The 27182-nt window shown below is 38.7% G+C and overlaps 4 protein-coding genes and 1 long non-coding RNA gene across 6 annotated transcripts in view; 4 read left to right on the top strand and 1 right to left on the bottom strand.

Annotated features, from left to right (window-relative positions):
* Window positions 1-1667: 1667 nt before the first annotated feature.
* abracl (ABRA C-terminal like) lies at window positions 1668-7128 on the top strand. Its single transcript, XM_022737883.1, has 3 exons — window positions 1668-1754; window positions 2820-2885; window positions 4106-7128. Exons 2-3 carry the CDS (start codon window positions 2825-2827, stop codon window positions 4288-4290), a joined length of 246 nt encoding a protein of 81 aa, XP_022593604.1. The 5' UTR covers window positions 1668-1754; window positions 2820-2824; the 3' UTR covers window positions 4291-7128.
* A 2025-nt stretch (window positions 7129-9153) lies between these two features.
* heca (hdc homolog, cell cycle regulator) lies at window positions 9154-20124 on the top strand. The gene is made up of 5 exons (XM_022770404.1): window positions 9154-9705; window positions 12666-13761; window positions 15397-15563; window positions 17046-17200; window positions 18932-20124. Exons 1-5 carry the CDS (start codon window positions 9567-9569, stop codon window positions 19094-19096), a joined length of 1722 nt encoding a protein of 573 aa, XP_022626125.1. The 5' UTR covers window positions 9154-9566; the 3' UTR covers window positions 19097-20124.
* Window positions 20125-20569: 445 nt separating this feature from the next.
* mtif3 (mitochondrial translational initiation factor 3) lies at window positions 20570-23560 on the bottom strand. Of its 2 annotated transcripts, none has more exons than XM_022770405.1 (4): window positions 23443-23560; window positions 22205-22663; window positions 21042-21193; window positions 20570-20852 (listed from the first exon to the last, which is right to left on the bottom strand). In XM_022770405.1, the coding sequence occupies exons 2-4, from the start codon at window positions 22659-22661 to the stop codon at window positions 20589-20591; spliced, it is 873 nt and encodes a 290-aa protein (XP_022626126.1). In that variant the 5' UTR covers window positions 22662-22663; window positions 23443-23560; the 3' UTR covers window positions 20570-20588. The 2 variants fall into 2 exon arrangements, with proteins under 2 accessions (XP_022626126.1, XP_022626127.1); XM_022770406.1 differs by lacking the exon at window positions 23443-23560 and adding an exon at window positions 23060-23426.
* Window positions 23561-24675: 1115 nt separating this feature from the next.
* Window positions 24676-25936, top strand: LOC111239796. The gene is made up of 4 exons (XR_002665888.1): window positions 24676-24726; window positions 24818-24968; window positions 25176-25283; window positions 25902-25936. It is a non-coding gene; the product is annotated as an uncharacterized LOC111239796 (long non-coding RNA).
* Window positions 25937-26566: 630 nt separating this feature from the next.
* LOC111239802 (adhesion G-protein coupled receptor G2-like) overlaps window positions 26567-27182 on the top strand; it is a 9473-nt gene continuing 8857 nt past the window's right edge. The window contains exons 1-2 of the mRNA XM_022769714.1: window positions 26567-26589; window positions 26860-26940. The gene's annotated coding sequence lies outside the window, so the exon portion shown is untranslated. The remainder of the gene's footprint in view (window positions 26590-26859; window positions 26941-27182) is intronic.

Genomic DNA, 27182 nt, shown 5'->3' on the forward strand with positions numbered 1-27182 from the left:
TTGGGACCATGGTTAGATTAACTTGCTGGGAGGCATTAAGGGCAAAAATGAGCTGTGGGCCCACATTTGCAATGTGCTCAGATTTTCTTTGTTAGAATACTACCTTGCCACAAATTTGTGTATGGTATTTCATTATCAACATGCATAATTAGGAATATGCAACACTAGACACAAAACTGAAACAATGATGGTCATTAGACAACCTTTTAACACAAACACCCCTCCAAACAGGGCCTTAAGATCAGATAACAGATAACAGATCTTAGGTCCTCATCGTGCCTCTTGATGCTGTACTTTGGTGGTGCATACAACCACATTTCCAGTTCACTAGCACAAACAAGTTGACATACAGTAGCTGTCAGAGCACCTGGAGTTCTGGGGGCCCACGACAGCTACCTGCTTACCCAGTTGGTAATCCAGACTCGTGGTGAAGGAGGGAGAGACATAGGGAGAGGAAACAAGAAACACATGGCAAGAAAGGAATGGGAAGAAGTATATAGCAGTGGCAGGCAAACAGTGGCCCATGGGCCAAATCTGGCCCTCCAGTAAAAAAAATCCCACCCCAGACATCAAATGAGATTTTCTCGTTCTTGTTTATACATTCTATTTGATTTTGCACAAATGTAATGTAGAAAGACATGTAAATCTGACCTTTAAACATCTACTGACTACAGTCCAAGAATGAAACAAAGAAAATAAATAAATATGTAATAAAATATACACTGCTGAAACTCTGTCAGCTTTCAATTTGCGGTAGAAATTTCATCTGCCCTGGGACACAATCCTAAAGTGACCAGTTTTATGAATTGATTTTATTCTTAAATAACAATTAAACAACAATCAATTAAACATCTTCCACTGCACCTGGAAGACACTGGCACTGACGAATTGGCCCATGGTTGAAACTAACTGCTGACCCCAGGCACAGAGGGAGATAGGGACAAAGAAGGGGTCATGCTGATGAGCTGCAGAGGCCGGAGACCAGAAAGGAACAGGATGGTGATGAAATAACTAAGAAACTATGTAAAAGCAGGCATCCCGAACAAATGCGTGTGGAAATACAAAGAAAGATGTGAAGAAAAATTGACAATTTTAATCTGCTCAAAATGCAATCACTTGCAGAGTTCGTGTGTGTTCTTTGTGCCTTTAAGAACCCACAGTTGTGCAGATATTGAGCACATTAAATTATTATAATGGCCTGATATCAACAGCTATTTCAATTTTGTGGTGAGAGTTTGCCTTTTTGCTTAATGAACACCTGTTTTATCAGCTGTGTCAGCCGCTCTGAGATGACTAGAAAAGGTAAACCTTTATGCAGAGGCAGAAAACAAACACAAGACAACTCCTACCTCTTCTTTGCCATATATGGGGCAGTGCCTGTGAAAATATGGCTATGTGTCACCATGAATTCAAAGGAGCTTTTATGGTGCCTTCAAGTGTTATGGGAAAGTTGTGCTTTTCAAGACAACTTCAACATAGTCTTGTTGGTTCTATGTTTCAGTATTTTAACACTTTGATTTGTGTATATGAATTTTTTTTTCATGTTTATGTGACACATACAGCAGCATAAGAAGCATACACGGAAATGGTTTTAAGTGAGTTCTGTGCCACTTGATCATTTGTTCTATAAAATCAGTATAGTGGAAATTTTCCGAGCTGACCCTGAATCTAGCGACATTATCCGGCGGTGGTGCCGATTCATCAGAAAGTCGTCCATCACCTCATTACAAGGAAAACGAATTAGAAGAACCAAGGTAATTATGTACATGTAAACATGTTTTTTTAAGCTTGTTTTCTGTTGACTTGGGTTGATTTTTTTTTTTTTTTTTACCACTACACATTTAGCGATCTCAGCAACTCCTCGGTCCTCCCTCAGCAGATCATTTGGCTAGAAGCTAACGTTACCGGCGAGCTCATATCCGCTGCTAAGTGGAAAATCCTCTTTTGCGTCTAAAGTCATGGAAAACATCACCGGGTTGAGAACACATGAATGAATTCCCACATATGAATGAATATCCCTCACCCAAAATAATGAATTACAACAAGCATTCGTGCCTTGTGATGGCTAGCTCTGAGCGCTAATCCTCTATTTCCGCATTGATAGTTCGCCCTATCCATGTTGCAGCTTGTTACGTTCCGCTGAATGCTGCACAGTCAATTGTCATATTAAATGTGGCGTTTGTGCGAGTGTTTTTGTCTATGATTGGTTAATGGAAATTAAACGCTTTAGTAATTCTTAGTCATGATTCCTTTTTTTTTCTTTTAAGGAGAAACTCTCAGTCCAAGACTGCGTTTACTAATCTGTCAAAAATGCCATTGCCTTGTTGATAATCCAATTCAGTCATCGGGAGATTAAAAATTTAATTTTAGTCTGAATTACTACCCTCTTTTTCAATATTCGGCATTCAGTTGATCACCAAGCAGCACTTAATTTGACTTAAATAAATACTCCTAAAATCATTTCACACTTGGTTTGCTGAAAGTGCCCATGATGTCAGTTTGGAAATTGAACATTTAATTGAAAGTGATTCTGCTTGCTGGATTAAATTTTTGCCGATTTGAGGGATGGACCTTGATGAATAAGATGCTACATTTAAGAAGGCATTCAGTGTTTAATAGAGGCAACACAACATTTTAATGGCACGATCTTGTATATAGTTTGGCTTGGTGGGCACTCCCTGCTCATGAGAGTTATGTACTAGGGATAACTGCATTTGATAAATTGTATTGAACCTTTAAAGAAGCCAGAGGACTTATTACAAGCTAAGTCTGTTTTGATTAAAATATTTCTCTTGTTCATCAATTTTTTCCCCCTATAGCAACAATGAATGTCGCTCACGAAGTAAATCTGCTGGTGGAGGAGATTCAGCGACTCGGCAGTAAAAGTGAGTCCATGCTAAGACTCTCTATAGGACACATGTTTCATTCTCTGTATTCTTGAAGTACTTGACCATAGCTCAACTGTTCTTAAGTCTGTTCATGAGTTTTTATTGACATGCAGTCATGTGATGTTGATCAGTAGTTCTAGTTCACCACTCCTAATGCTGGATACATGAATATACCAGGTCACACTGCCTCGAGAATATTTCACTGGACCATTTTCCACAGCAGACGCAGACACACCTTTTCTCAAGAGTCAATGCAGTTATTTATTATATGTGTGTGTATGTGTATGTGTGTATGTGTATATGTGTGTGTGTGTGTGTGTGTGTGTGTGTGTGTGTGTATATAAAGAAATTGAGTCTCTCTAGCTGAGGGCTTTAAGGTACAACAGTTATGTCAGTTTTATTTACTCACCACAGTAACAGTGGTACATTGCCTCAGATGTATATTTACACACTTTGTGCTTGTACGTATTTGTACTCTTATGATTGTCTTGTCTCATGCCTGCCTGTGTCTTTTTCACTTTCAGTAGAGTCTATTTTTCATGCCTCTATGTTTGACGCCAATGCCGCATTTAAGTCGTATCAGGAATTTCTAATAGCCATGTTATCCCACTTGGTGAGAAGAACGGTCTGCTGACAAATCAGTGTTAAAATTGCTGCAAAGCCACTTAGTGCTGAAACCATTAGTCAATTAATCGATCAACAGTAAACTAATCAACAATTTGCTGCATTTCTCTTCTTCATAGCGTTGTAAACTCAGTATCTTTGGGGTTTGGACAGTTGCTCATATAAAACAAGCAACCTGAAGATTTAATATGAGCATGTGCATCATTTTTGCATCTTGATTCTGAATTTCATCAATTTGTTGTAATCAAATCAACAGATTAAATGATAATGAAAGGAATTGGTAGTTGCAGCCCTAAAGCTATCATCGCTAGCAGTTACATTTAGGTAAAACCCAATATTGACACTGACATAATAAACTCAACCAATTAAAAGGGAGTGTTTGTTTGCTGTTTGTATTTCTCTTGTTAATAAACTGATAATTTGCCACAAGCACAGCAATCATAGCTGTTATTTGGTGTGACAACAACAACAGCAGTAAAGTGTGAACAATCCCAAGTCAATCATTTTAACGATAATGGTAAGGATTATTATTTAAATATTGTAGGATTGTCAGGAAATCAATTTACACAGTTGTTGCTAACTTCTCATTTCAGATGCTGACGGTCAAACCACCGTGAAGTTTGGAGTGTTGTTTAATGACGACCGTTGTGCCAATATCTTCGAGGCATTGGTGGGCACCCTGAAGGCTGCCAAGAAGAAGAAGGTGATCGACTTCCAGGGCGAGTTGCTTCTGCAGGGCGTCCATGACAACGTTGATATCGTCCTGCTCCAAGAATGAGAGCGATATTTGGACGGGGCGGCCCACTAGCAACTGTGGGTCTCACTGAATCCTTCCAAATACTGAGTTTCTGTAGTGTACCGGCTTGTCACTGAGCTTCTGTTTTCAGTCATCTTCCTCCATGTTTAAAGGCTCAGTATTTAAACTCAAACTCAATGGCCAAACAGATTAGACCTAACAGTATGTTAACGTACCCAGCTGGCATGTCTGCGTACGATTTCATTTGATTTCATTGTGCCAAATTTGAGAATATTTTAGGGTTTTCATAGGCTTACCAACAGCCCCATCGATAGTTTCAGATGACAAGGAAAAGTGGTGTTTCTCTCTTTCTCAGGCGCTGCCATTTTATCAACCGCAGGTCTGAAATGCCACGTTGATACACTCTCAAGACTATAATCACACAAATCAGGAATGTAATAGTTTCTTCAACACATTCATTTGGATATTTTTTGTTAATTATGGGAAAAGTACAGTATAAGGTAATTATTACAACTAAATGCCTCTCTTGATGATATCAGTGTCATAACAATGGACACACAGGACAAGATACTGGTTAGATTTAGCAACTTTAACAGACTTCTTCTTTAAAGGTCTAATTGGCACTCTGATCTTTACAAACGGTTTGTAAGAGATACTTAAAGCTGCACTAGAAAATTCTCCCTTTATCAGCCTCAAGTGGCAGCGGGAGCTACAGTCAGACCTCATTGCCCAAAAATCATGTATTGTAATGAGTGTTCTTTTCACATATTGATCTAGTGCAACTTTAAAACAGTGTATAGTGCGTATCCACCAACAGTGTCGCCAAATGGCTGTTCCATTTATTGTTTACATGAGCCATTTATACTACCTCTTGTGGACTTTTTAAAAAGACGTTATTAGACCAGTGCTTTTGGAAATATAACAACAATTCCTTCATAGAAACTACAGAGACAAGTGCAAGTGCATTTTAAGTAAGACTTTTGCACCTTTTTGTACTCATTGCAATGTCCAAGAGTAGTTTTTATTCCATCTTTTTATATGTGGTCAATAATGAATTTTCTCTGTTAAACAAACTCCAGAACTTGCCTTTCATAAGAAATAGTTGATTAACAAATGGCGAATGTATTTCTCGTGCAATTTTTATTGATGTATCATTACAGGGTGATTGGTGCCAAATGCAAAAGATGAATTTGTAATGATTCTCAGGACCAAACACGACCAAAATATGTTAAATAACTGTCCTATGGCTTAAATTAGGTGTCTTACTTGTGACACAAGATGTGGATTAATAGTTTTATTAGGTTTTTTTTTTTTTTTTTTTTAATTTTAGCATTTTTTATTTTGTACTGTAGGTCCAATGAAACTTGCATAACAGGTGTGACCACTTTTCTCTGTTTCCCACCATCTCAAAAACTCACCACTTGCAAAATTATAAGCAAAAATATCTGAAAACCAATTACCGTCGCTGACTATGGAGGCTCAAAGTGGTCAAAATTGAATAACTAATCATATGAATTAATACAGACAATACATGTAATAAAACAAGGAATGTGAAATAATTGTGAAATAATCTAATTGAAAATAAACTCTTGTCAGAAATATGAAATGTTATTTATCCTGCTTCTTTTCACAATAACATTTCATGTCATTTTTATTTAATTCCAGCAGTTTTTATTTCAAAAAGTAGCTTTTTGTAAAGTCCATTTTTATTTCAAAAGCCATTTTTCTAAGTGACCATTTAATTTCATAATGCCACTTTTCATTTAGTACAGTATTTGCCTGGCATTCATGACAAAATGGACAAAAAAAAAAAAAAAAGCCTTTTTATTGTGAAAAACATTTCAAAGTTGTAAAAATGTTTTGGATTCTTTCGCAATGGTTATATTTCATATTTTATCTATGTTTACTCCTGCAATTAATTTAGTAATATCATATGCATTTATTTAATTTTGACCATTTGAGTTTCCATAACTTCGGTAACTGTAACATACACAGGAAGGAGCAACAATCAAACGGGCTTGAACGCAACATCTACTCTGCAGCTGTTGTTCTCAGCTGCGTAATATCAAACTTTTAGTTCTATTCCTCATTACATATTGGGCCTTGTTCTTGTTATGACCCGTACACCAGACAGTTATTTGCTTCTCACAGTGACAAATTATCAACCTCGTGAAGCGACACCTGGTCTGCAAGTCTTATATGGCCCATGTCACATTCACTGCTGTTGTGTCAACCTATAGCTAAATCTTTTAGGTTCAGGTGTTGGTTGTTTGATGAAGTTTGACTTGATATTTTTTGTCTAAACGGTATAAGAGACCATTCTCTCGATTGTTCTTTTGACAGTGTTTGTTGCACAGAAGGACCAAAAATCAAGAGAATGAGCTTCATCATATTCTAATTATGAACGAAACTGAAATGTAGCCTGGAAAAGAAAAGATCAATCACGTGAAATATAATCATCATGAGTAAACTAATGGGCTAAGTAGAAGTCAGTAAAAGTTGTGGAAATAATAGAGAAAAGCAAGAGAGAGGAAGAAACATGCTGCTTGCATCACGGTCATTTTGGATTTTAAGGTTATCCTGCTTTTGTTGCGCTCACTGTGTCTCCCTGGTGTGAGTTTCAGATGGCTTTCGAAAAAGTGCCAATCACAAATCAGCATTTAGCAAGAGGAGAAAGTTATGATCCGATCAGTGCCAATACCTCGAGCCATTTCTGTGAACTAAGGGGATGCCTGCATGACGTGTTCGAGTGCGTCATCACTGTCTTTTGTAGTGGCAATAACACATTCCTGAAAGAACGGAGGTGTCTGTTACTGTGGAATACACTTGGAAGAATAAAATCTTTACACTTCAAGCGTTTGGCCTGCTCTGATGTGTGATTTTTCAAATATAACCTGATCTTAAAACAGGCTTGGACTCACATTTACACATTTACTCACATTATTATCAGGCTTACTGTACTCATAAAACCAAATGTGTGATACTGAGACGAGACATGCAAAATTATTGCTTGACTGGGTTGTTTTGATTTGTAGCAGACATTGAAAAGTGACAATCTTGGGAAATGTGAGAAGCTTATATTACGCTAATTTTATCAAAATAACTAGTACATAACAGCACTGGAATCACAGTTTGTGTAATTGGTTTACACTGATTTTTAGGGACCCTTATGGTGTGTTTTGTTGCAAGAAGTTTGTGGTTAAAGGCGAACAAACTGACGTATGAATACAGGTGTCTCTTGGTGTGTTGGGTGCAAGTGGAATTGGAGAGGAGCAGCTATTGTTCCATAAATCGTTTTTAGTCATGCTTTAACGGGTTTCAACAGTAAGTAGTCTTAAATTGTCAGATTTATAAATGGAGTTTGGTGCCTCCATCTCTCCAAAAAAAAAAGGTGTGTAAAATATTTAGTTAAACTTTAATACCATTGATGGTATAGGTATTTTCTGATGCATTTATCACTTGCTCCAGGTAATGCACAGAGATTTGAATTGATTTAAAATATTCTATTTCACTAAACTGCATGTGTAAGCTACAAGCAATCCCTAAGTGAATTCTATCAAGTTAAATTTACTGCATGTAGGAGACAGGATGAGAAATTCAGCCTTGAAATAGCACCACCTAGGCTGATAAAATATCTGCTGTCATAGTGCTAAATAAGACAGTGATACCTCCCCCACAGGTCTGTGGTGCTGAGCACTTCTTCTCATCAACTTTATAGTCTCCAGTCTCTTAGCTGAGTCTGCTGCTGCACTGAGGTACTGTGGGAATATCTGACACAGCAGATTTCAGTAACTTGAAATTGTTTAACACTGCCCAGATGCTGCAACTGCACTTTGGTGTCACCATGGTTATCTTCTGTTCTGTTTTTAGCAGGTGTAGCCAGTTGCTGTTTCTTCCTAGGAGAGTTTAAAGGTTGTGGTCAAAAAGAGGATTTTTTTTATTTTTTTATTTTGTTTTTCTTTATTTTGGTGAGAATAATTAATTCCCTACATTTATCTATGACAACACTGTATTCACTGTGATTACTTGCTGATGACAACCACCAAGTCAGAGCCTGGAGAAACGGGACTTCATCACCACAAATGTTGTTGTTTTTACTCTCACTTTCAAACTTGCTATTTGATTATTTGATGACACCAGCACCTTTTTGATAAAGCATAGGAGGATGAGTAATGAAGAAGTCTTATGGAGTAAAAAATAATAGTACTAGAATAATTGGTAATAAGTACAGTTGTTTTTCACAACTTTACATACATTTATTTGCATTTTTTCTTGTGTATCATACTAACCAATGTCCAATGGTTTGAAAAAAGTAGCTTTTTCCAGTTACTTAGATCACTGAGCTAAAAAAGAAAAAAAAAGGACACTTGAGGTGCATACGGCAAGAGTTAAAGTCCAAAGCACAAAAAGGTTTTATTTAGTTGGAATTAATGGCAGTCAAAGACAATGAGTGTCAGCCAACTTATTACCAAAGTCTGACACTCATTGGTGAAAGTTGAAAGGATCCAACCATGAAGGATTGTTTCAAACTGAAGGAGGCATAGCTGAAATATCTGTGCATCTCCTCCTGTGCTCATATTTGATCATTTAAATAAGAGGAAATATGTCATTGATTTCGGTGTGCGAACTCTTTTGGTGATTTGGACATTATCATGTAATATGCACACAAAATCTTGCTTCAACTAACTATTGTTATTATTTATAATTTATTTTTTGATTCATTGATTGAAGAGACAAAGGTGATATATCACCAACAGCCCAAAACCAAACGATATTTAGCTTATAACCATATTAATTTAACTATTATTTTTCTTTTAACAAATCCTGACGTTTAAGAATCTAGCCCTAGCTTGAAAAAAATGGAACAGATGAATCGATTATCAAAGTAGCTACTTATTAATTTTCTTTCGATCAACTAACAAAAGCATTTGAAGTTGTAAAATCCGGACTTTCCCACAGCTCTTAAACGCAGCCCTAAGTCTTTGACAGCCAATGGCAGGGGGCGGGTCCTGTGACGTCAGAGGGTGGAAGAAAACAGCAGAGCAGGAATCAAAACAAGAGACGGACACGCCTTCGCTCTTAAAGGTTATAGCAGCTAATTCGTTAAAACTGCTGCTGTCAGAGCTGCACAAAAACCTCCCGGTCGTCCACGAGGAGACTTACAACAACACAAAGAGAAAAACACTGCAGAAACACCAGAGCCCACTGCAGAAATGGAGTCCACAGAAATGTCAGACAGCGTTGACAGCAGCCGCTGATAGAGGTCGAAAATAACCCTGACATCCGAATCCTGTAAAATGCCCAACCAGAAGAACAACAAGGGAAAGAAAAGCAAACGCACTAACAGTAGCGGAGATGAGCAGGAAAATGGAGCCTGTGCGGCCGCAACAGGAGGCGCGGCCGCGGCGGCTGCACCCAGAAACGAGCGCTCAAGTGGTAAGAGAGGAAACGGACAAAGATGTAGTGAAGTTTGGTGATGCTGCCTTCCTGCCAGGGGAAGCTCTGTCTTGTCTGTGCGACTGTGACATACATGCACTGCGACGTTGCTAATGTCTCTACCTCCCCCTACACTTATTTCCCACCTGGAGAGAACGGCGTACCAAACTTCGATCGAAAACCTTGACATTTTAATTGTTCCTCGATTATCGGCAAATACAGCCTACACTGGTCGATCACGACTTACGGCCTTGTATGAATGAGAGGTTTTGTTTTTGGTTTTCGGTGTATTGTGAACCAGTGACTAGTTAGTGCATTTCACCTGCATTGAAATCTCGTTTTGTGTAATTGCTTCACACGGATTTTTTACAGGCACCGTGGTTTGTTTTGGTACAAGACGATTGTGGGAACAGTAGGCAAACAAGTTTAAATATTATAAAAGCAGGCGTTGCTTGTCGTGTCTATACGCCGATGTGTACAGCAACTGATGTTTGCTTCGTAAATCGTCTTGACTCATGTTTTTAAAGGTTTCAAGAGTTCCCGAAAGCATATAACCCTTAAATTGTAAAATCTATTAATGGAGTTTGGCGCGTCGAGCTCCTCCTGGGGGAAAAAAGGATGATCACCTATAAAAAAAAAAAAATAACATTCCTTGTTGTCTAATGTGGCATCGGGGAGTCTGAATGACTCAATGCAGCACTTCTTTCTCATTAAATGATCGATGGCTGTTACGTTTAGTGTGCAGGCCTCAGCTGTCTTTTCCTGACGCGCACCTTGTCCACACAGTTTTTGGTTGTGGCCTTCCTCCTCCTCAAGGGGTAATACTGATACCTCGCCGCTTGTCTGCGCAGTCAAGTTCAACTTCATCCCACACAGACTTACAGTTGTAGCCCTGCTTGCCTTCTTGCCCTCTTACTAATATGATAAATATGGCTCAAAACAGACTTTGAGTTTGAAAAATCATCTCACACCATCACCATCTTTAGGTACAGTGCTATATTACAGTCTTAGTCTTTTTATTACATTGTAATAAGACTTATAAATGTAATGTGCTATATAACAAGGCCTAGGTTTAAAAAAAGCACTAATCTTACTTTACTGTTGAATTCAATACAGAAAATGAACAGAGGCTACTGTAAGTTAGGTATTTCCCACTTAAACAAGTTAATTAATTGGTTACATGATTAAGAGTAAACAAAAAGGCAACTAATCCATTAATTGTTTGTCATTTATCAAGCAAAAAATGCCAAACTCTTGATGGTTGCAGCTTTATCAATTTCCTGCTTTTCCTTGTCTTGAAATTATAGTGAAGTTGTTTATTGTTGTTTATACAAAACAAGTGGTGTGAATATAATAATGACTCCTTGGGCTCTGGGAAATTGTAATTGGCATTGTTCACAATTTTCTAATGTTGTACTGACCAACAATGAATCAGTTCATCAAGACAATACTGAGCAGATGATACAAGTCCACTGTTAAATCAACTGTTAGGAAATACCTGCATGAAGTGATTTTATTTTATTCCCGGGTTTCTGTGTCTAAACAAGATTCATTTAAAGATTCGTTCATGGCCAAGTCTGAACCCGGTGTAGCACTTTATCAGTTTTATCCAGCAAAGTGATGCACGGAGTGATTCTCCATTGTATGGTGACTTAGAAAGATATTAAAAAAAAAAAAAAAAAAAAGCACTGACAGTGTACCGGAAAAGGAAGGAGGAAACTATCCTCCCCACACACGCCCACAGTGTATTATCATGAGCTGCTCCTCGTGTAGACTGTGTGCCCACATTTACTTGATACACATCCAGACTTGACAATTGGCAGGGCTTGAATAGAGCTGCTCACAGGCTTGAATGGCCTAGTTGAATTTTATAAATTGATGCCAATGAGGCAGAAAGGACACTGGAATCAGTCTTTTAACATTTGCATCTCGTGTTGTGCTGTTGGTGTGTGATGAGGATGACCTTGCTAATGTAACTTATGATGGAGACACACTGCTTTAATGGTGCTGTTGTCCATTTAAATCAGTGCTGTTGTTTCCACGAAGTGTCTGTGACTTTGTTAGTGTTGAAGATATTGATCCATTATTCAATTAATCAGTCTAATTACAGGGGGAAAAACATCTCAGAGCTGTAACCAACTATTACTTAGATTACTGATTAATCTGCACATTATTTTCCCAATTAACAGATTAATTGTTCGGTCTACAAAGCGTTAAAGTGACATTGAACCCAAGTAACATATTCATAATGCCTATGTTAACCAATCAACAGTCCGAGATCCCAGAAAATTCAGCTTACCATCATTTAAGACAAGGGAGAGCAGCAAAAGCTCACATCTGAGACGCAGATATTTGGCATTTCTGCTTGAAAAATGACAAGAGTTTAATCCATTATCAAAATTCTGTGATTTAGCTTTAAATTTAAGTCGCTTCTCAGGCGAAAATGATCAACGTTTGCTTCTTACATATGAGGATATTTAGCTTTTCTCTGTTTTAAAGCAGAGTAAATTGTTTATCTCGGGTTTTTGGATGTTTCTCAGACAAAACAAGTATTTTGAAGCAATAATCTCTCTAAACGATGTTTAAAATGTAAATATGGGAAGAGAATAAACAGAAGAAAATCATCCTCTCTGATTGGCTCAGTCACCTTTGACCTTGTAACATTTGACATGAAAACAGTTTGACTAGAGGAAATTGTGAGAGACATTTTAACAATTTTCTGATGTTTTAGACCAAACAGTTAATTGATTAAATGAGAAAATAATAGGCAGATTAATCAATAATGAAAATAATTATTAGCTGCAGCCAAAAAAAAAAAAAATCAATAGGTTTTTGTCTGTTGCTCTGAGAAAACAAGCAAACTGAAGGTGCCACTTGGGTTTTTTCACTGTTCTCTGTCCTATTGTAGCACAAATTATTGATCGATTAATCCCCACCCCTCTCCTGTCTTTATTCATCAGAGGTCCAGTGCGCAACCCCTCTCGGCTGCAGCCTCGGCCGGGCCATCGACCTGGAGAAGGACGACTACCAGCGGGTGCTCTGCAACAACGAGCTCTGCCCTTACGGCAACTGGATGCATCTGCAGTGTTTCTACGAGTGGGAGAGCTCCATCCTCGTCCAGTTCAACTGCATCGGCCGTGCGCGGTCCTGGAACGAGAAGCAGTGCCGGCAGAACATGTGGACCAAGAAGGGCTACGACCTGGCCTTCAGGTTCTGCTCCTGCCGCTGCGGCCAGGGTCACCTGAAGAAAGACACCGACTGGTATCAGGTGAAACGCATGCAGGATGAGCGCAAGAAGAAGCCATCGGAGAGGAGTGCGGGCAGGACTGGGGCCAGTGGAGGGGCTGTAGGGTCTGGGGACGGGCCTTTTGAGGAGCCTAAGAAAAGTAAGGTGCCTGCAGGAGCAGGAGGAGGAGCAGGAGCAGGAGCAGGAGCAGGAGCAGGAGCAGGAGGTAAACTGTCCCACAGAGCCTCTAGTCAGGAGTTACCTCGTAGACAATCAGTGGACCGACAGAACTCTACAGAGAGAGGGGCAGCAGCAGCAGGGGGACATGCTGCAGGAGGACCCTTTCCTCTGGGGCCTCCTCTGAAATCTCCATGCGACTCCCCAGGACAATCTCCTCCTACCGGCTTCTCCTTCTCCCCCACTGCTGCTCTCGGATCAGGAGGCGGAGGAGCAGGTCTGCGGGGTTCCCGTCAGCTGGGAGAGTTCCTCAAATCAGCCGTCCACATGGACCCGCAGAGGAAACACCTTCTGGTCGGGGGAGCCCTCAGCAGGGGCGGGGGCTGCTCGTTGGGAGCCTCCGGCGGCGGAGCCGGCGGTCCTCACCTCGACCCCGGGTCTGTTATCCCCCTGCCTCTGTCCCTCGCCCTTCCGCTCCACCACCGCCTCACCTCTGGCAGCGTGGGTGACGGCACCCACCCTCACCCGGTGCAGTTCCTGAGGAGGCTGGACCTCTCGGAGCTCCTCACCCACATCCCTCGACATAAACTCAACACCTACCACGTCCGTATGGAGGATGATGCCCAGGCAGGCCAGGGGGAGGAGCTACGCAGGTAGATGCTGGGTTAACAGAATAGTTTTCATATATCTCATAGTTCAAGTTATTATAAAAGCAGATTTGTCTGCTTGTCAGCCCTGTCTCACTAATCAAATATCTGATAGAAACATTCCTCTGACCAACTTAAACTTGAATATTATTATATTTGATATATTGACAAAAGATTCTGATTATTGGAAAGAAACCACGAGAAAAAGCTACAGTTACAGCTAGAGTTTATACATTTTACATAAGACATAAACATGCAAAAAAAAAAAAAGACACGTATAGTTGAGGTTTTTTTAAGCAAGTAAATATAAAATACACAGTTAAAACAGTTACAGTGCAGTGCAAATTTAATCTAATATAAAGCAGTGGCGCACAGAAAGGTTTTAAGCCTCGACAGCTGGAGCAGATCTGAAATTTCCTGGGAGTTCATTCCAGATATGTGTTGCATAAAAACTGTATCTGGGGTCTCCGGGGGCAGTAACTGTATCTGTCCCAGATGATGTGAGAGGTGTGGATAGTTCATAGCAGAGCAGCAGATCAGAAATGTATTTTCTCCCTAAACTAAACCACCCAGCACTTAAAAAAACAACAGCAGCATTTTAAAATCTATTCATTGACACTGACAAGAAGGAATTATCAAAGAAAAACTTTGCTTTATTTCGCACTCTGCTTGGCATAGTCCTGGTGGTGAACTGCTACTTTTGAGCTGTTTTTCTCCCAATTTGAGGAACCAGATCGAAATGAAAACTTTCAGGATTTCACAATAAACTTTTCCTGCATTTCTTTTTTTTTTTTTTTTTAGAATAGTTGGCGCCGTTATTTGGTCTGTTTTTCATTTTATTTGCTAGATACTCACCATCAGTACTAGCAACCAAAACACAGTGAAAGCTCATGGTGGTTTTGATGTTGCCAGTCAGTGTATCAGTCACATGAACTGTTTATGCATGACAGTAATTTTCCTTTCTGTTGATGGTTCTGTATAAACAACGTAAAACACAAGAAATATAGCTGTGAAGATTATCAATCAAATCAACACGTATTATAATAAACCTGAATACTCAGTAATGAATAACTTTTAAAGCAGCTGTACTCAATGTTATTGACATGACTGTTTGTATGTAAAAGGGCTTTTTAGTGTTTATTAACTCAGCTTTCTGGCTGCAATTTTACTGTTTTGGTTCACTCTCGCTGTTCTCATAGGCTCTAAAAACACACTTTACACTACCTGCTCAGTGACAAAGGGCACAGAGAGAAAGTTAACAATTAGCCGGTGAACATAGTGGAGCATTTAGCAGCTAAAAAGCCAGATATTTCCCTCAGGAGCTGATAGAGACCAAAAACTAAGCTAAAAGAGAGTGAATATTAGACTTTGCACTGAATACTAAATGCTAATTTTGCTCCTTAACTGCTGGATGTGTAAAGAAGCCATTGTTTACACCCCACTTCACCACATTATTACAGCTATAAAAGCCAATAAATCAGCATTAAAACCACAAAATCCTTCATGCCGAAATAATTCAGTGCCACTTTACATAAAATAATAATAATATTCACATAACATGTCGGCTGTAAATCTACATGGAAAACAAGGAGACTTAACGATGGTGTGATCATGATTTCGTCTGTTCATGTTGTCCTGCAGGTTTATCCTGTCAGCCCTCAGTGCGAGCCAGAGAAACGTGGTCAACTGCGCGCTGTGCCACCGGGCGCTGCCTGTGTTTGAACAGTTTCCTTTGGTGGACGGGACTCTGTTTCTCAGCCCCTCACGCCACGACGAGATTGAGTACGACGTCCCCTGTCACCTTCAAGGTCAGACCTGCTTTCAAGATCATGGCATGAGGACCTGAGATTATGTTACACAAAATATAAAGAAAAAAACCCAAATTCCATATTTAAGTCACATATATTGAAACTATTTTATTATACAATTAAAAACATGCATACAAAGGACCAATAAACATATTCACATTCAAATACTTATATTGCACATATTACACTTTTTTTTTTGAAGAAGCTCTGGCCCACAGATTGGGAACCAATGCACTATGATGCAGTCTAATAATCATAATCATAATAATGATTATAATGCTAATAATAAACTGCATTTATATATCACTTTTCAAAGCAAAGTACCCTGCGTCACGTAGCTGACCCAGGGTTAAAACATTTAAAATGGCATTGAGGTGGATAAATTAAAATTAAAAATAATATAAAATTCCAATGGAATAAAATATCCAACAATAATATAAGATGAAACAATAAAAACAACATTAATAAAAGGGTTATAGAGTGGCCCTGAGCCGTATACAGAAACATCAACTTGCAGCAACTCATTGCACTGAAGCAGCTGAAGTCGACTGGCAGCATCTCTGTATGCGGTGGTTGTGTTTTCTCACTTTGCAGCTTTTTTTTTTCTTTTTCTAAATGCTGCACCTGTGCGTTCAAACAGGTGAAGATGTTTTCTACATTTGCTTTTGTTTCGTCTATCGACGTGTGTTTTGCACTGCGAAGTTGCAGATCGTAGGACAATCCGCTGCACAGACCAACAAAAACACCATGAAGCAAATACTGTTGTCAAGCTCCCCGTGTCCAGCACACCAGCAGTTCATTTGGAGAAAACAGATAAACCATTAGCATACTATCTTTGCTCAGTCAAATATTCACTTTCATGAGGCTTCTTTGATGTGTTGGCCCACGAGCTTTGATATGTACGCGCCTCGATATGCACCAGTATGAAAGGTTGATTTATTTAGTTTTTCACGCTTTTGAGTCAGACCGAATATAAATGTTGGCCAAGGAAAAGTGGTTGAATTGTGCCATAGAGTTAAAAAGTGAGGTTTGATGTTGCAGCTGAAAGAAAATGAAGATGGAAATGCATTTGCTGTTTTATTGAGCAAGTTTGCAGGGAATTGAAAACACATCAGAACACAATAATCATGACTCTGTTAGGACCAGTTTTATTTGGAAGCATTCAAGTTTACAGCTGGGCGCTATAGAAATATAAAATGACTTGCAACCGTTTTACATATGTGGCATTTTTTGTCACGCTGAGAGTCATTCACAGAAGTTGTACAGAGCTGAGAAAGTTTCATTTTGCTATTTTCTAGACTGATATTTAGGAACTGAAATCACATCAGCAGTTGCAGTTTTGTTTCCTTTAGAAACTTGTTTTATTTTGATAAATGTAATGTGATTTTTATTGATTTTCCTGGCTGATCAACAGACTGTTCTGACTTGTGACTTGTTATTTAGTAAATGTAATGACTGATGGCGTTTCTTCATTTCTAACAGGCAGGTTAATGCACCTGTACGCCATCTGTGTGGACTGTCTAGAAGGCGTCCACAAGATCGTCTGCATCAAGTGCAAGTCACGCTGGGACGGGAGCTGGCATCAACTGGGCACCATGTACACCTACGACATACTGGCTGCTTCACCGTGTTGCCAGGTAGAAACACTGATCAGAAAATGATATTTATTTTGTTAGTTAAAGTTAAAGTTAGTTAAAGTTTTAGACCAAAAACCAAAGAGGTATTTCCTTCTGTCAGAGGTCAGTGAAAGTTGCTCTGTGTGCTCTGCAGGATGTGTGAATACGCAACTGTTAGCTAACACGATTACAAAATCAGCTTTATAAGGTGATGGCACATCAATGTTGTTCCGCTGCCAGACTCAGACAGCTCTAAAGCAAGGGGAGAGCTGCAGGTCCCACACAGCTTTGACAATAAGCCAGTAGCTGCCAGCACTGTTGTTCTTGAAGGTTAAATGGGTTGTTAGGGTGCTCAGATTTTACCGTCTACTGCAGCAGATGCCAATTTAACTTTTTACAAAAGAGTGACGCAAGAGACCAACTGTGAGAAAATGGAGAAAAAACTTTCTGCTAAAACAAAAGACTGCTCGTTTTGATTTCCTAGAGCCAGAGGTGATGTTTCCAAATAGCTTGTTTCATCTGATCCTCAGTTCAGAACCCAAAGATATTTGGTAAATGACAACAAAAACAGTAGATCCTCACATCGGAGAAGCTGGAATTAGCAAGCATTTGGTATTTTGCTTGAAAAATGACTGAAACTATTAAATTTATCATTATATATATCAAATAATGGTTTCGGCTCTAATGAAGATGTCTTTCTTGATCGTTATCCGACTGTCTATTGGCTCCTGGTCAGTGACGTTGACCCCGATGCTGTGAGTGGTTTCGATCTAGTGTCCACACACAGCCAAGGGCCAGTTGCACAAAACACCTTAAGTTTTCCTTAAAATGTTCATTTTAAGTGTTTAAGGTTTTCTCTTCATCTTTGTCTGTTACTTAAGGAATCACTTAAAGTCAGTTAAACTGCTGCACAAAAGATCTTAGTGACCGAAGTAAGTTCAAAAGCTAAAGGTACGTCTGACGTCTTAACTGCAACATGGCCGACTTTATGGGGATGAATGAAGAAAATGAAGAGTGTTCCACACCCTTAAATCTCTTTTAACTTTTTTCCTACACTAAGGAAACCTTTTAAGAGACTCTGTGCAACACCCTTAAGTTACTCCTTCAGCTAAGGAGAAATTAAATCTTAAGCGCCATACTTAAGTAGAAAATAAAGTGTTTTGTGCAACCAGCCCCTGATCTTCTACTTGAGTAAAAGAACCAACACCACAGTGAAGAAACACTTACAAGAGAAAGACATGCATTCCAAGTTTTACAAGTTTACAGAGTTTTAGCATCAAAAGTACTAATGCAAAATATATAATGTGTGTAATGTATGTTATATTATAGGACTAGATCAATTGATGAATTCATGTGTCACTTACATGTTGCAGCTGGTGAAGGCGGGGGTTATTTTTATACTACATTCTTATATTATTCATATCTTCACCTGTAATAACAGTAATCTGAATCTGCAAAGTGACGTCAAACTAAAGTTATCAGCTAAATGTAGTGGAATAAAACGTATATTTGCCTTTGAATTGTAGTGGAGTAGACGTATAAAGGAGCAGAAAGTACAAGTACCTCAAGATTATACTGAAGCACAGATATGCTTAGATACTTTCTACCTCTGCAAACAGCTGATGTTCATTCAGTCCCTTGTCCAGGGTCACTGTCGGTTGTTGCATGTAACTTCCCAAGGTCAGGAATGAACTTCCACGCTCACATTCAATTTAACATCCTGTTAACTGACCTGTGCCCCCCCCCCCTCAGGCTCGTCTCAACTGTAAGCACTGTGGGAAGCCAGTGGTGGACGTCCGAGTCGGGATGCAGTATTTCTCCGAGTACAGCAACGTCCAGCAGTGCCCTCACTGCGGCAACCTGGACTATCACTTTGTTAAACCCTTCTCCTCCTACAAAGTACTCGAGGCTTATTGACAAATGTTGTTCATGCATGCTAGTGAAGCTGCTTCTGTTGTCATTGTTTTTTTCTAACACAATCTAGGAGAGATTTTATTTTTTTGGGCCTTAAGGTGGTTTTATGTTTTTAAGTTCTCTCTTTTCCTTGATTTCTTTTTTATGTATAGGAAAAGTATGATTCTAGTTTTAAAGAATAAATGAATAAAAAGTTTCCAGACAGTATCTCTGCTGTTAGAGAAAAGGTGTTGACAAAGTGTGGAACTGACACTTGAGTCGAGCAAACACATCTGTGACAAGTGAATGTATCTGTACGCCAAATTTGCTTTTATTTTTTATTTTTTACCAAAAACATAAATATGAATCTTGAATAAAGCAGAGAATGGTACGCACTGTGTGTTCCTCACACCTGCAACACTGTGAACACAACGAAACGGGGCACTGTTGACCAGAATCACTGCTTCTTTCAGTGTTTGACATTATTATAATTATGAAACGCATCATCAAACTATTTAGTCTCTTCTTCACTTGCTTCACACAGAGTGGCAACCAAATCCACAACTCCTGTGCAGCCAACCTGCTCATCAGTGTATGTGTGAGTCTCAGCCGTGTGTTCATCACGTTTTAAATGTCTGTTTACATGTGCGGATTGAGCCACAAACATCTGGTTACATTTAGAGACGGGCGCCAGACTATATATAAGCAGTTAACATCCGATTGTACTGTGTGACATGTAAAAAATGCTGATAAGACACAGATGATCTGTGAGTGTGATGGCACATTTATATCCTGGTGGGAGAAGTCTTTTCCTGGATGAAGATATCTCTGGGTGAGTTCATGGCTTACTAAGTATGTTAATGATGCGAAGCATACGGGACGTCACGGCCAGAGCTCTCCAGCGCCACCATCAAAACACCAAACGAGGGAATATCTTCTGGAAGAGACTAGGAGATGACACTGAGCGCTGAAGCTGTTCTGGAGGTTGGTGATGGCCCAGCGCCTCTTCTGTCTTTATCACAAACAGTGGAGAGATGACAGGTGTCTCGACCTCCACCCCCCCCCCAAGTCACGCCACCCCCAGTTTTTATTTCATTAAGTTAATGAAACTTGTGATTCAAAGTCTATGGTAACCAGCTGACTAGTTATTTAGGTGATGATTGGCTGTAATGGATGTATCAGAACTGAATGCAGCGTTCAAACATCAGGCCCCATTCATTCATTCATTCATTCATTCCTTAAAGAAAAAACAAAACAAAAAAACAAACAAAGGTCGTCATTTAGTATATATGCCATGAAGGGTGTAGCTCGGCCCGAGCTTCAAAGGACATGGCCGACAAAGATCAAAGAACTTTCAGACAACTAATGGCTAGACCTTTTAGCTGGATGCATCATTATTACTCAATGAGCTTTGTTAAATACCTTCACAAGACACCAGGGGTAGAATCTGATCAAGGGATTTACGCCAAACTTTGACAGTGAAGAACAGAGTTTGACTTGTTTTTTTGAATTTTTTTTAATTTCCATCAGATCGCTGCTGTTTAGACTCTTCTGCCGTGTCCGTGGTGCCAACAGGCGGCGTGCTGCTCCCAGTGCTCTTCGAACGGGAAGCGGCGGGCCGCGTGGCCGCTGTGTTTTTCTTTCCTTTTTGTGAGATTTCCTTTGCTGAAGGCTGACGGACGATGCACATGGCTGCTCGACCGTCACGTATGACTTTTGGCGGGGAAACAAATCCCACCGTTACCTCCATTTGTTGCACCATCTGCTGCAAAGTTGTGTCCTGCAGAAGGAAGACTTTCCATGTGAGATATTGATATGTGAAAGTAACACACTAAAAAAAGTCAATGACATATCTGCTGTTATTTGCTTTGAAAGTATTTTTTGATAATGATCCTTTAAAATATTTAACAGATGATTGTCTCCCATAAATCATAAAAAACAAAAACAAAAACAGTGTGTTCTTCCTCACCAGGTTGACTGCGGGGTCGTTGCGTCCCGATCGCAGAGTAATCCTGACATGGTGCTTCTTCTCCAGCCAACTCTCCACTTGTTTCAGCTTGGTGGTGAGGTCATGTGGTGAGATGCCAGGTGAAAAGGTGAGTTCTTTCACCTGCACAGTAGCTGTGGAGAAAATACAGGACTGGTTAAACTGTGTTTCACAGACTATGTGTACGACGTTTAAGAAACCTCTTCACTAGACTAGATTCAACTCAAGGATACATTAGTTAATAGCTCTAACAGCTTTGGGGCAGGAAATCGCTTGTCAAGGAGATAATCAATGGATATTCCCTGGAACTAACCTTGGTTCAAGCAGCTCCCAAGCTGTTAATATTTATTGACAGCTGGAAAGATTAAAGGGCCAGTCCAGCAATTTACTATTACACTGTGTTAAAGTTGTGGGACTTGTGAGTAGAGCTGACAGAATTAGTCCAATCAAAATGAATCTGCAACTTTTCTGCAACTATTTCAGACATTTGTAAAGCAAAAATTGAAAATACTTTCTGTTTGCAGCAACTTATATTACTTCTTTGGGCTTTCTCTGTTACAAACAAGAAAAAAAACACACAATCATTTGAAGATGTCAACTTGGGCTGTTAGAAAAAACTTCTGACATTTTCCAAACTGATAGAATCAAATAGTTCGATTAAATAATCAGCAGATTCATTTTTACTGAAAACAATTTGGTTTCAGCCCTGCTGCTGATAAAAAAAAAGAACATTCAAAATCGAAGACGTTTTGTCTTTAACATGGGTCAAACACCAGAAACACTGGATTCTACATTTCCCATAATGCATCTCTTAATTTCACTAACAACCTAAGGTATCTGTTTTTACATGTTATTGCTTTACTACTCACACCTTGTAAGGTTCTATATAAATAAAAACTATTCTACTCAATAGTGTCTTTCATTAGATGCCTGCATCTTTTGAACTCCACACCCACAATTTCTGTTATAAATCTAGCGTCTTAAATCTGATGACAGGTGACAGATTATTTTTCAGACTTCACAAAGCTGCTCCAGAGCCTCACAAGACATCATACAACCGTCTTCAACCACGGAGTAGTACTAGGTTGTGTTGTACATGTATTAAACTGACACTTAATTCGGGTCCTTGCCGTGACACCGCGTACCTGGTTTTGCCTTCTGTTTCTCCCGCAATTTCAGTTGCTCTTGGTAGATCTGTTTGCCAGTCATCAGCTGGTAGACCGGAGGGTCTTTGTGTGCATTCAGCAGCACCAGTTTCAGACCCTGCTCATCCATCATTCTGATCACACGTACTCGGTGGATGGTGCCTAGGTCCTCGCCTGTCTCACTTATCAACTGTATGTGTTGGTGCGGGATCGAGTGGCCAACGTTGCTGATTGTGGCATCAGCTCTGGAGTCCTGCTTTCTTTTCTTTGGTGCAGGCGTCTGCTCTGTGTCCACTTCTGCTGTGGAGAATGGAGACCGGCTCCAGGAGGCAGCAATGATACTTGATCTTTCAGTGCAGTTGAGAAACCTTGATGCTGGCATCCTGTAGCCCGGACTGACTCCACACACAGCTCTCACTGCATGGCTTAGCACCCACCTCATACAACCTGCAGACATATCTTAAATAAAAAGAGTGGGAACAGTTGAGGTGCCAGATGGGATTATGTGAAGCAGAACCCTTAAAGGAAAGGCCAAGATTTAACATTTATTTCCTATGTGACTTTAGCTGTAGGTTAGTTAAACCAGATATTACAACAAAAAAAATGGATGTAAACTCAATCTATACGTCATTAGTAAACTAAAAGAAACATAACCACAATAAATCAACAGACAGTTTTAGTTTTGGCAATTTCCTTAGAAACGCGGCCACACCGGCCTCAATTAAAAAACTGGCCAATTAAAGATAACTTAACCTGTCAATGCCCACACCACACACGTCACTTTTAAAGACATTTCTCAAATGGTCAGGGTCAACTCTTTAATCCGGGATACATCACATTTACTTCATTACTTACTCTGGGAAGTTTTACACTGATTCGGATTTCAACAGAGCCGGTTCCCCTGTCATTCCGACTAGTCGACCGGTTGAGACACACGGTGTACAGGCGACAGTAACCACTGCATGTTGAGTGTAAATGGGTACATTTAAGTTAAGGTTCAACAGTAACCTTAATGCCGAACTGATAAGAAATCAGTTGAATTAATGGACCCTCGGTGTGACTGTCACTTTGCTCCAGATGATCTAGACCAGTCCTAGACGCACTCCATTTACACACAAACTGAGATCCCGTGATACAAACATCGGCACAGACGGTCAAGTTACAGGTAAACGCTATTCACGCCAGCAAGTAAATCCCCCCAGCTTAGTCTTCAATAGTTGTGTTTTCTTTTTACTCACTGTAGGTCAACGTCGTTCACTCATTCTCTCAGCTGCAGGGTGACTGCCGTCCACTTCCGCCATGTACTTCTTCACTTATTTCGAGTCTGAACAGACGCGACGAAAGCGCTGTGCTGCCCTCTTGAGGACAAAGTCATGCATAGTCGGTGTATTACCAGCACTGGATTCAGATCAGCGCGCTCAAAGTTGGTGTGCTTGGGCGTAGGAATACAGTAGTTCAGCGGTTGAAAAAATATAAGTTGCTTATTCAATCACAAAGAAATAATATCTTGTTTTGCTTGAAGTAGTTGTTTTTTCTAGAAAATGAAATGTCTGAGCAGACTTCTGATGAACAGCCTGTAGAAAATGAGTGTAGCCTACGAAACAAATACAGAGTGAGCCATGCACAAAGCCCACTCTTGCAGTAAATGGAAATTTTTCATTGGAAAATACACACTAGTGCTATAAATACAGTTAGATCGGATCAGCTGACAGTAACACAAGCTTTCTGTTCAGCAGTAAAGAGAAGAATTGCAAATCAGCTCTGCAAAGACTATATAACACAAAGTGAATCAAAATGTTCATTACAACCATTTGACTGAATCTGCAGTTGGAAAAAGATATTAAATTTTTTTTTCAGCCAGACTTTGCAAACTAACAGATGGTTGTGATTCCTTTAATTTGTCTTTATGAATATTTTGCAACATTGTTTATTTTACAACAAAAATTAAGTGTGAATATGTTGATACTTTCTGTGGCCCTATCAGTGTTTTAACATGTTTTCAGTGTTTAATTAGTTTGTTTGATGTAATAAGAACAGTCAACAAAGTGTTACATTGTGTGGGGTGAAGCTTATTGAAATTCCTTTTCTCAGTTAAAACTGACAAATAACTGTGGAAATAAAGTTCAAATTCGAATCTAAATGTTCTTCATTGTCTATACTTTGCTCTTTATTATTAACCATTTACTTTACATTAAAAAATATTTAAAAAGTAGTATTTAACTGACATGATCCTGAAAAATGGACAGTGCTGTTTATACATTGTACTGTGCATTACAACCTTACTGTTAGCTACATCACCCATGCATGTTCATCCAAGGGTAATATTGTTTGGGTTATTTTGCATTAGAGAACAGTGCCCGGATTAACTTCTTATGACTCTTTCAGGAACTTTGAATTTGCAATACAAATTTTTTAGCAGTGGGCAGCTATGCAAAGTCGTTTTGACAACATAGTCATCTGGTTCAGTTGCTCTTGTTTAACACTGCTGTTCAGTGCTCTGACGTTACTTGCACCAGAGAAAGGTAAGAAATAGAATACTTGGGTCATTTCTACTTGATAATACCTTATAGAAAATGTACTTTGAAAAAAATATTTGTTGTTCATCTACTGAAGCAGTAAATTGGATCACACCTCCTGACCGAGACTTAATGCCATCAAATGACCATGACGCAAAAGAGCTTGATGATTTGGTTTTTGTTGGTGGGCCTTCTGTGGATTCTCCCTGTGTGTGTGTCTCAGAATAATCCCTGCACAAAAAGATGTGGTAGGAACCTCAGTAACTCTATTCAAAATCAAACAAGTGCATGTGTATCACATTTGTATTATTTCCTTATGGAATTGCATTTTTTGAGAATGAAACTAGACAACAGTAAAAAAACGTAAGCTCTACTATGACTATAATAATCTGTAAAGATATTGCATTTTTCATTGTTATTTGTTATCTGGTGTGATTATGATGTTTTATACCCAGGAAGACACAACACAAAATGTCTGGCATGTTTCTGCAACAACAAGGAAAATGTGGTCGTTGCAGATAACTTCACTGCCGTCATCAACAAACAAAAGCTTTGGAATAAAAGTGAGTCAAAACTATAATAAACATTTTAATTACAGAAGTTGCTGATTCATCATAAACTATAATGTGTGTATGTTGTGACGTATTTTAGAGAAAAAGTGAGCCGTGCCAGCTGACCAATCGTAGAACTTGTGGTAACCAGGTGCTATGTTTTTAGCTGCCATACTTGGCTTTTTTAAGGGGTTAAGGAATTACAATGGCTCCTAGATATTGGAAAAAGATTTTAATCTGGAATACTTATTTTTGGATTTAAAAAAAAAAATGTAAATATACTCTAATTATTTTAGTATAGTTTTTTTATTATTGTTGTTGCTGTGGAACAAAACATCATGCTAAGTCTGGGAGGAAGGGTGAGTCTCCTTGTCATAACCTACCTTTTGTGAAAGTACATAAACATTAATTTAAGTCTTTTACTAAAGAAAAAAGCCCCGTTATTGAATAAGTATTTACAGTGTAATTTATTTCTCATTTAGTCAGTATAATCTGAATCCACTGAATAACTGTGAGTGATAAGAATATTCTGATTTTAAGAGTTTAAGAGTAAGACTATAGTGTAATATAGTATAGTCTGATTCTTATAGTATAGTAAGACTATAAAAGACTGTTTTCTTTACCTCTCAGGTGATATTTGCACATTATTTCTGCAGAAAAATGCCACTTTTGACCGTGAGTAAAGCATGCTTGTTATACACAAATAACAAATAAAAATACACAAAACAAATTAATCAGCATTTCAACAGAATGCAAATTAAACTTTATTTCTGTTTTTAATAAACAGCAGAACTGAATAAAAACTTGCCTCAAATGGTGACAAAGGATGGCTCTTATCTTATGTTCATTTCAAAATGGTATATTAAATGGGGGTGCTTCAAGTATGTCCTGCATGGGGAGAAATGCAGAGCCACAGATATCAAAGGTGATATTACATTACTGTAATTTACATTTTAATTTTTCAGTGTTGTGAATGCTACAAATTTAAATTGTATTATACTGTATTTGGAGTCACAGTAGAAAAAATAAGAGCAAAAGGGCTAGAAAGTTAAAAATGGCTATTTTTGTTTGCTTGTGTGTGTGTGAGTGTGTGTGTGTGCGTGCGAGCGTGCGTGCGTGTGATTTAGATTAGGATTTAGGATTTAGAACAGGAACATTATAAAGTAGTTAAAACTGTTCTAAGTTAAAAGTTAAAAGTTAAAGATACAAACATAAAGCTGAATATATATATATATGATGAAAATATGATTTTATGAATATGATTTTGAATATGTTTTTTTTTATCATCCAGACTCAAACTGTTTCACTGTCAACAAGGGTAAGCTCATATCTTTTACAGTTCATGTAATGTAATGATCAAACAGAGCTAATGTAAACATAACTAGTATTGTATCTGAACTTAATTTAAAGAATGGAAATGAAAAATGATCGATTAAGCTTCTTTTGATTAAGTAATTGAATACAATTTTTTTTCACCCCTAATAGATTCAGCTATTTGTTTTTATCTTACTAAGTCTATTTTATATTTCTTGTTTATTGTTTCTTGCTGTGGATTGATGCAAAATTCTGACAGTGTTTCCATTAATAGATTCTTGCCAGGTCAGATGTGTGCCTAAAATAAATTTTTGTGAAAGGTCTGAATATGACGAAAACCTCTGCATCATTGGTGGTGAGTCCTCTTTGGATAAGCAAAAAAAAAAAAAAGAAAAATATACATATATATATGTGTGTGTGTGTGTGTGTGTGTGTGCGTTTATGTGTGTATGAATTAATGTGTAAATGTTTCTTCTGTAGCTCTCCAAATAGCCATCATTCCTGGCTACTTTGTTGATAGCAATGAGTGAGGAAACTGTTACTGTTACTTCTTACAGATGTCATTTCTAGTGAAGAGAAGTTATATATATATATATA

This window comes from Seriola dumerili, unplaced genomic scaffold (assembly GCF_002260705.1).
Source record: "Seriola dumerili isolate Sdu_G_001 unplaced genomic scaffold, Sdu_1.0 BDQW01000025.1, whole genome shotgun sequence".
In the NCBI taxonomy this organism is placed as follows: Eukaryota; Metazoa; Chordata; class Actinopteri; order Carangiformes; family Carangidae; genus Seriola; species Seriola dumerili.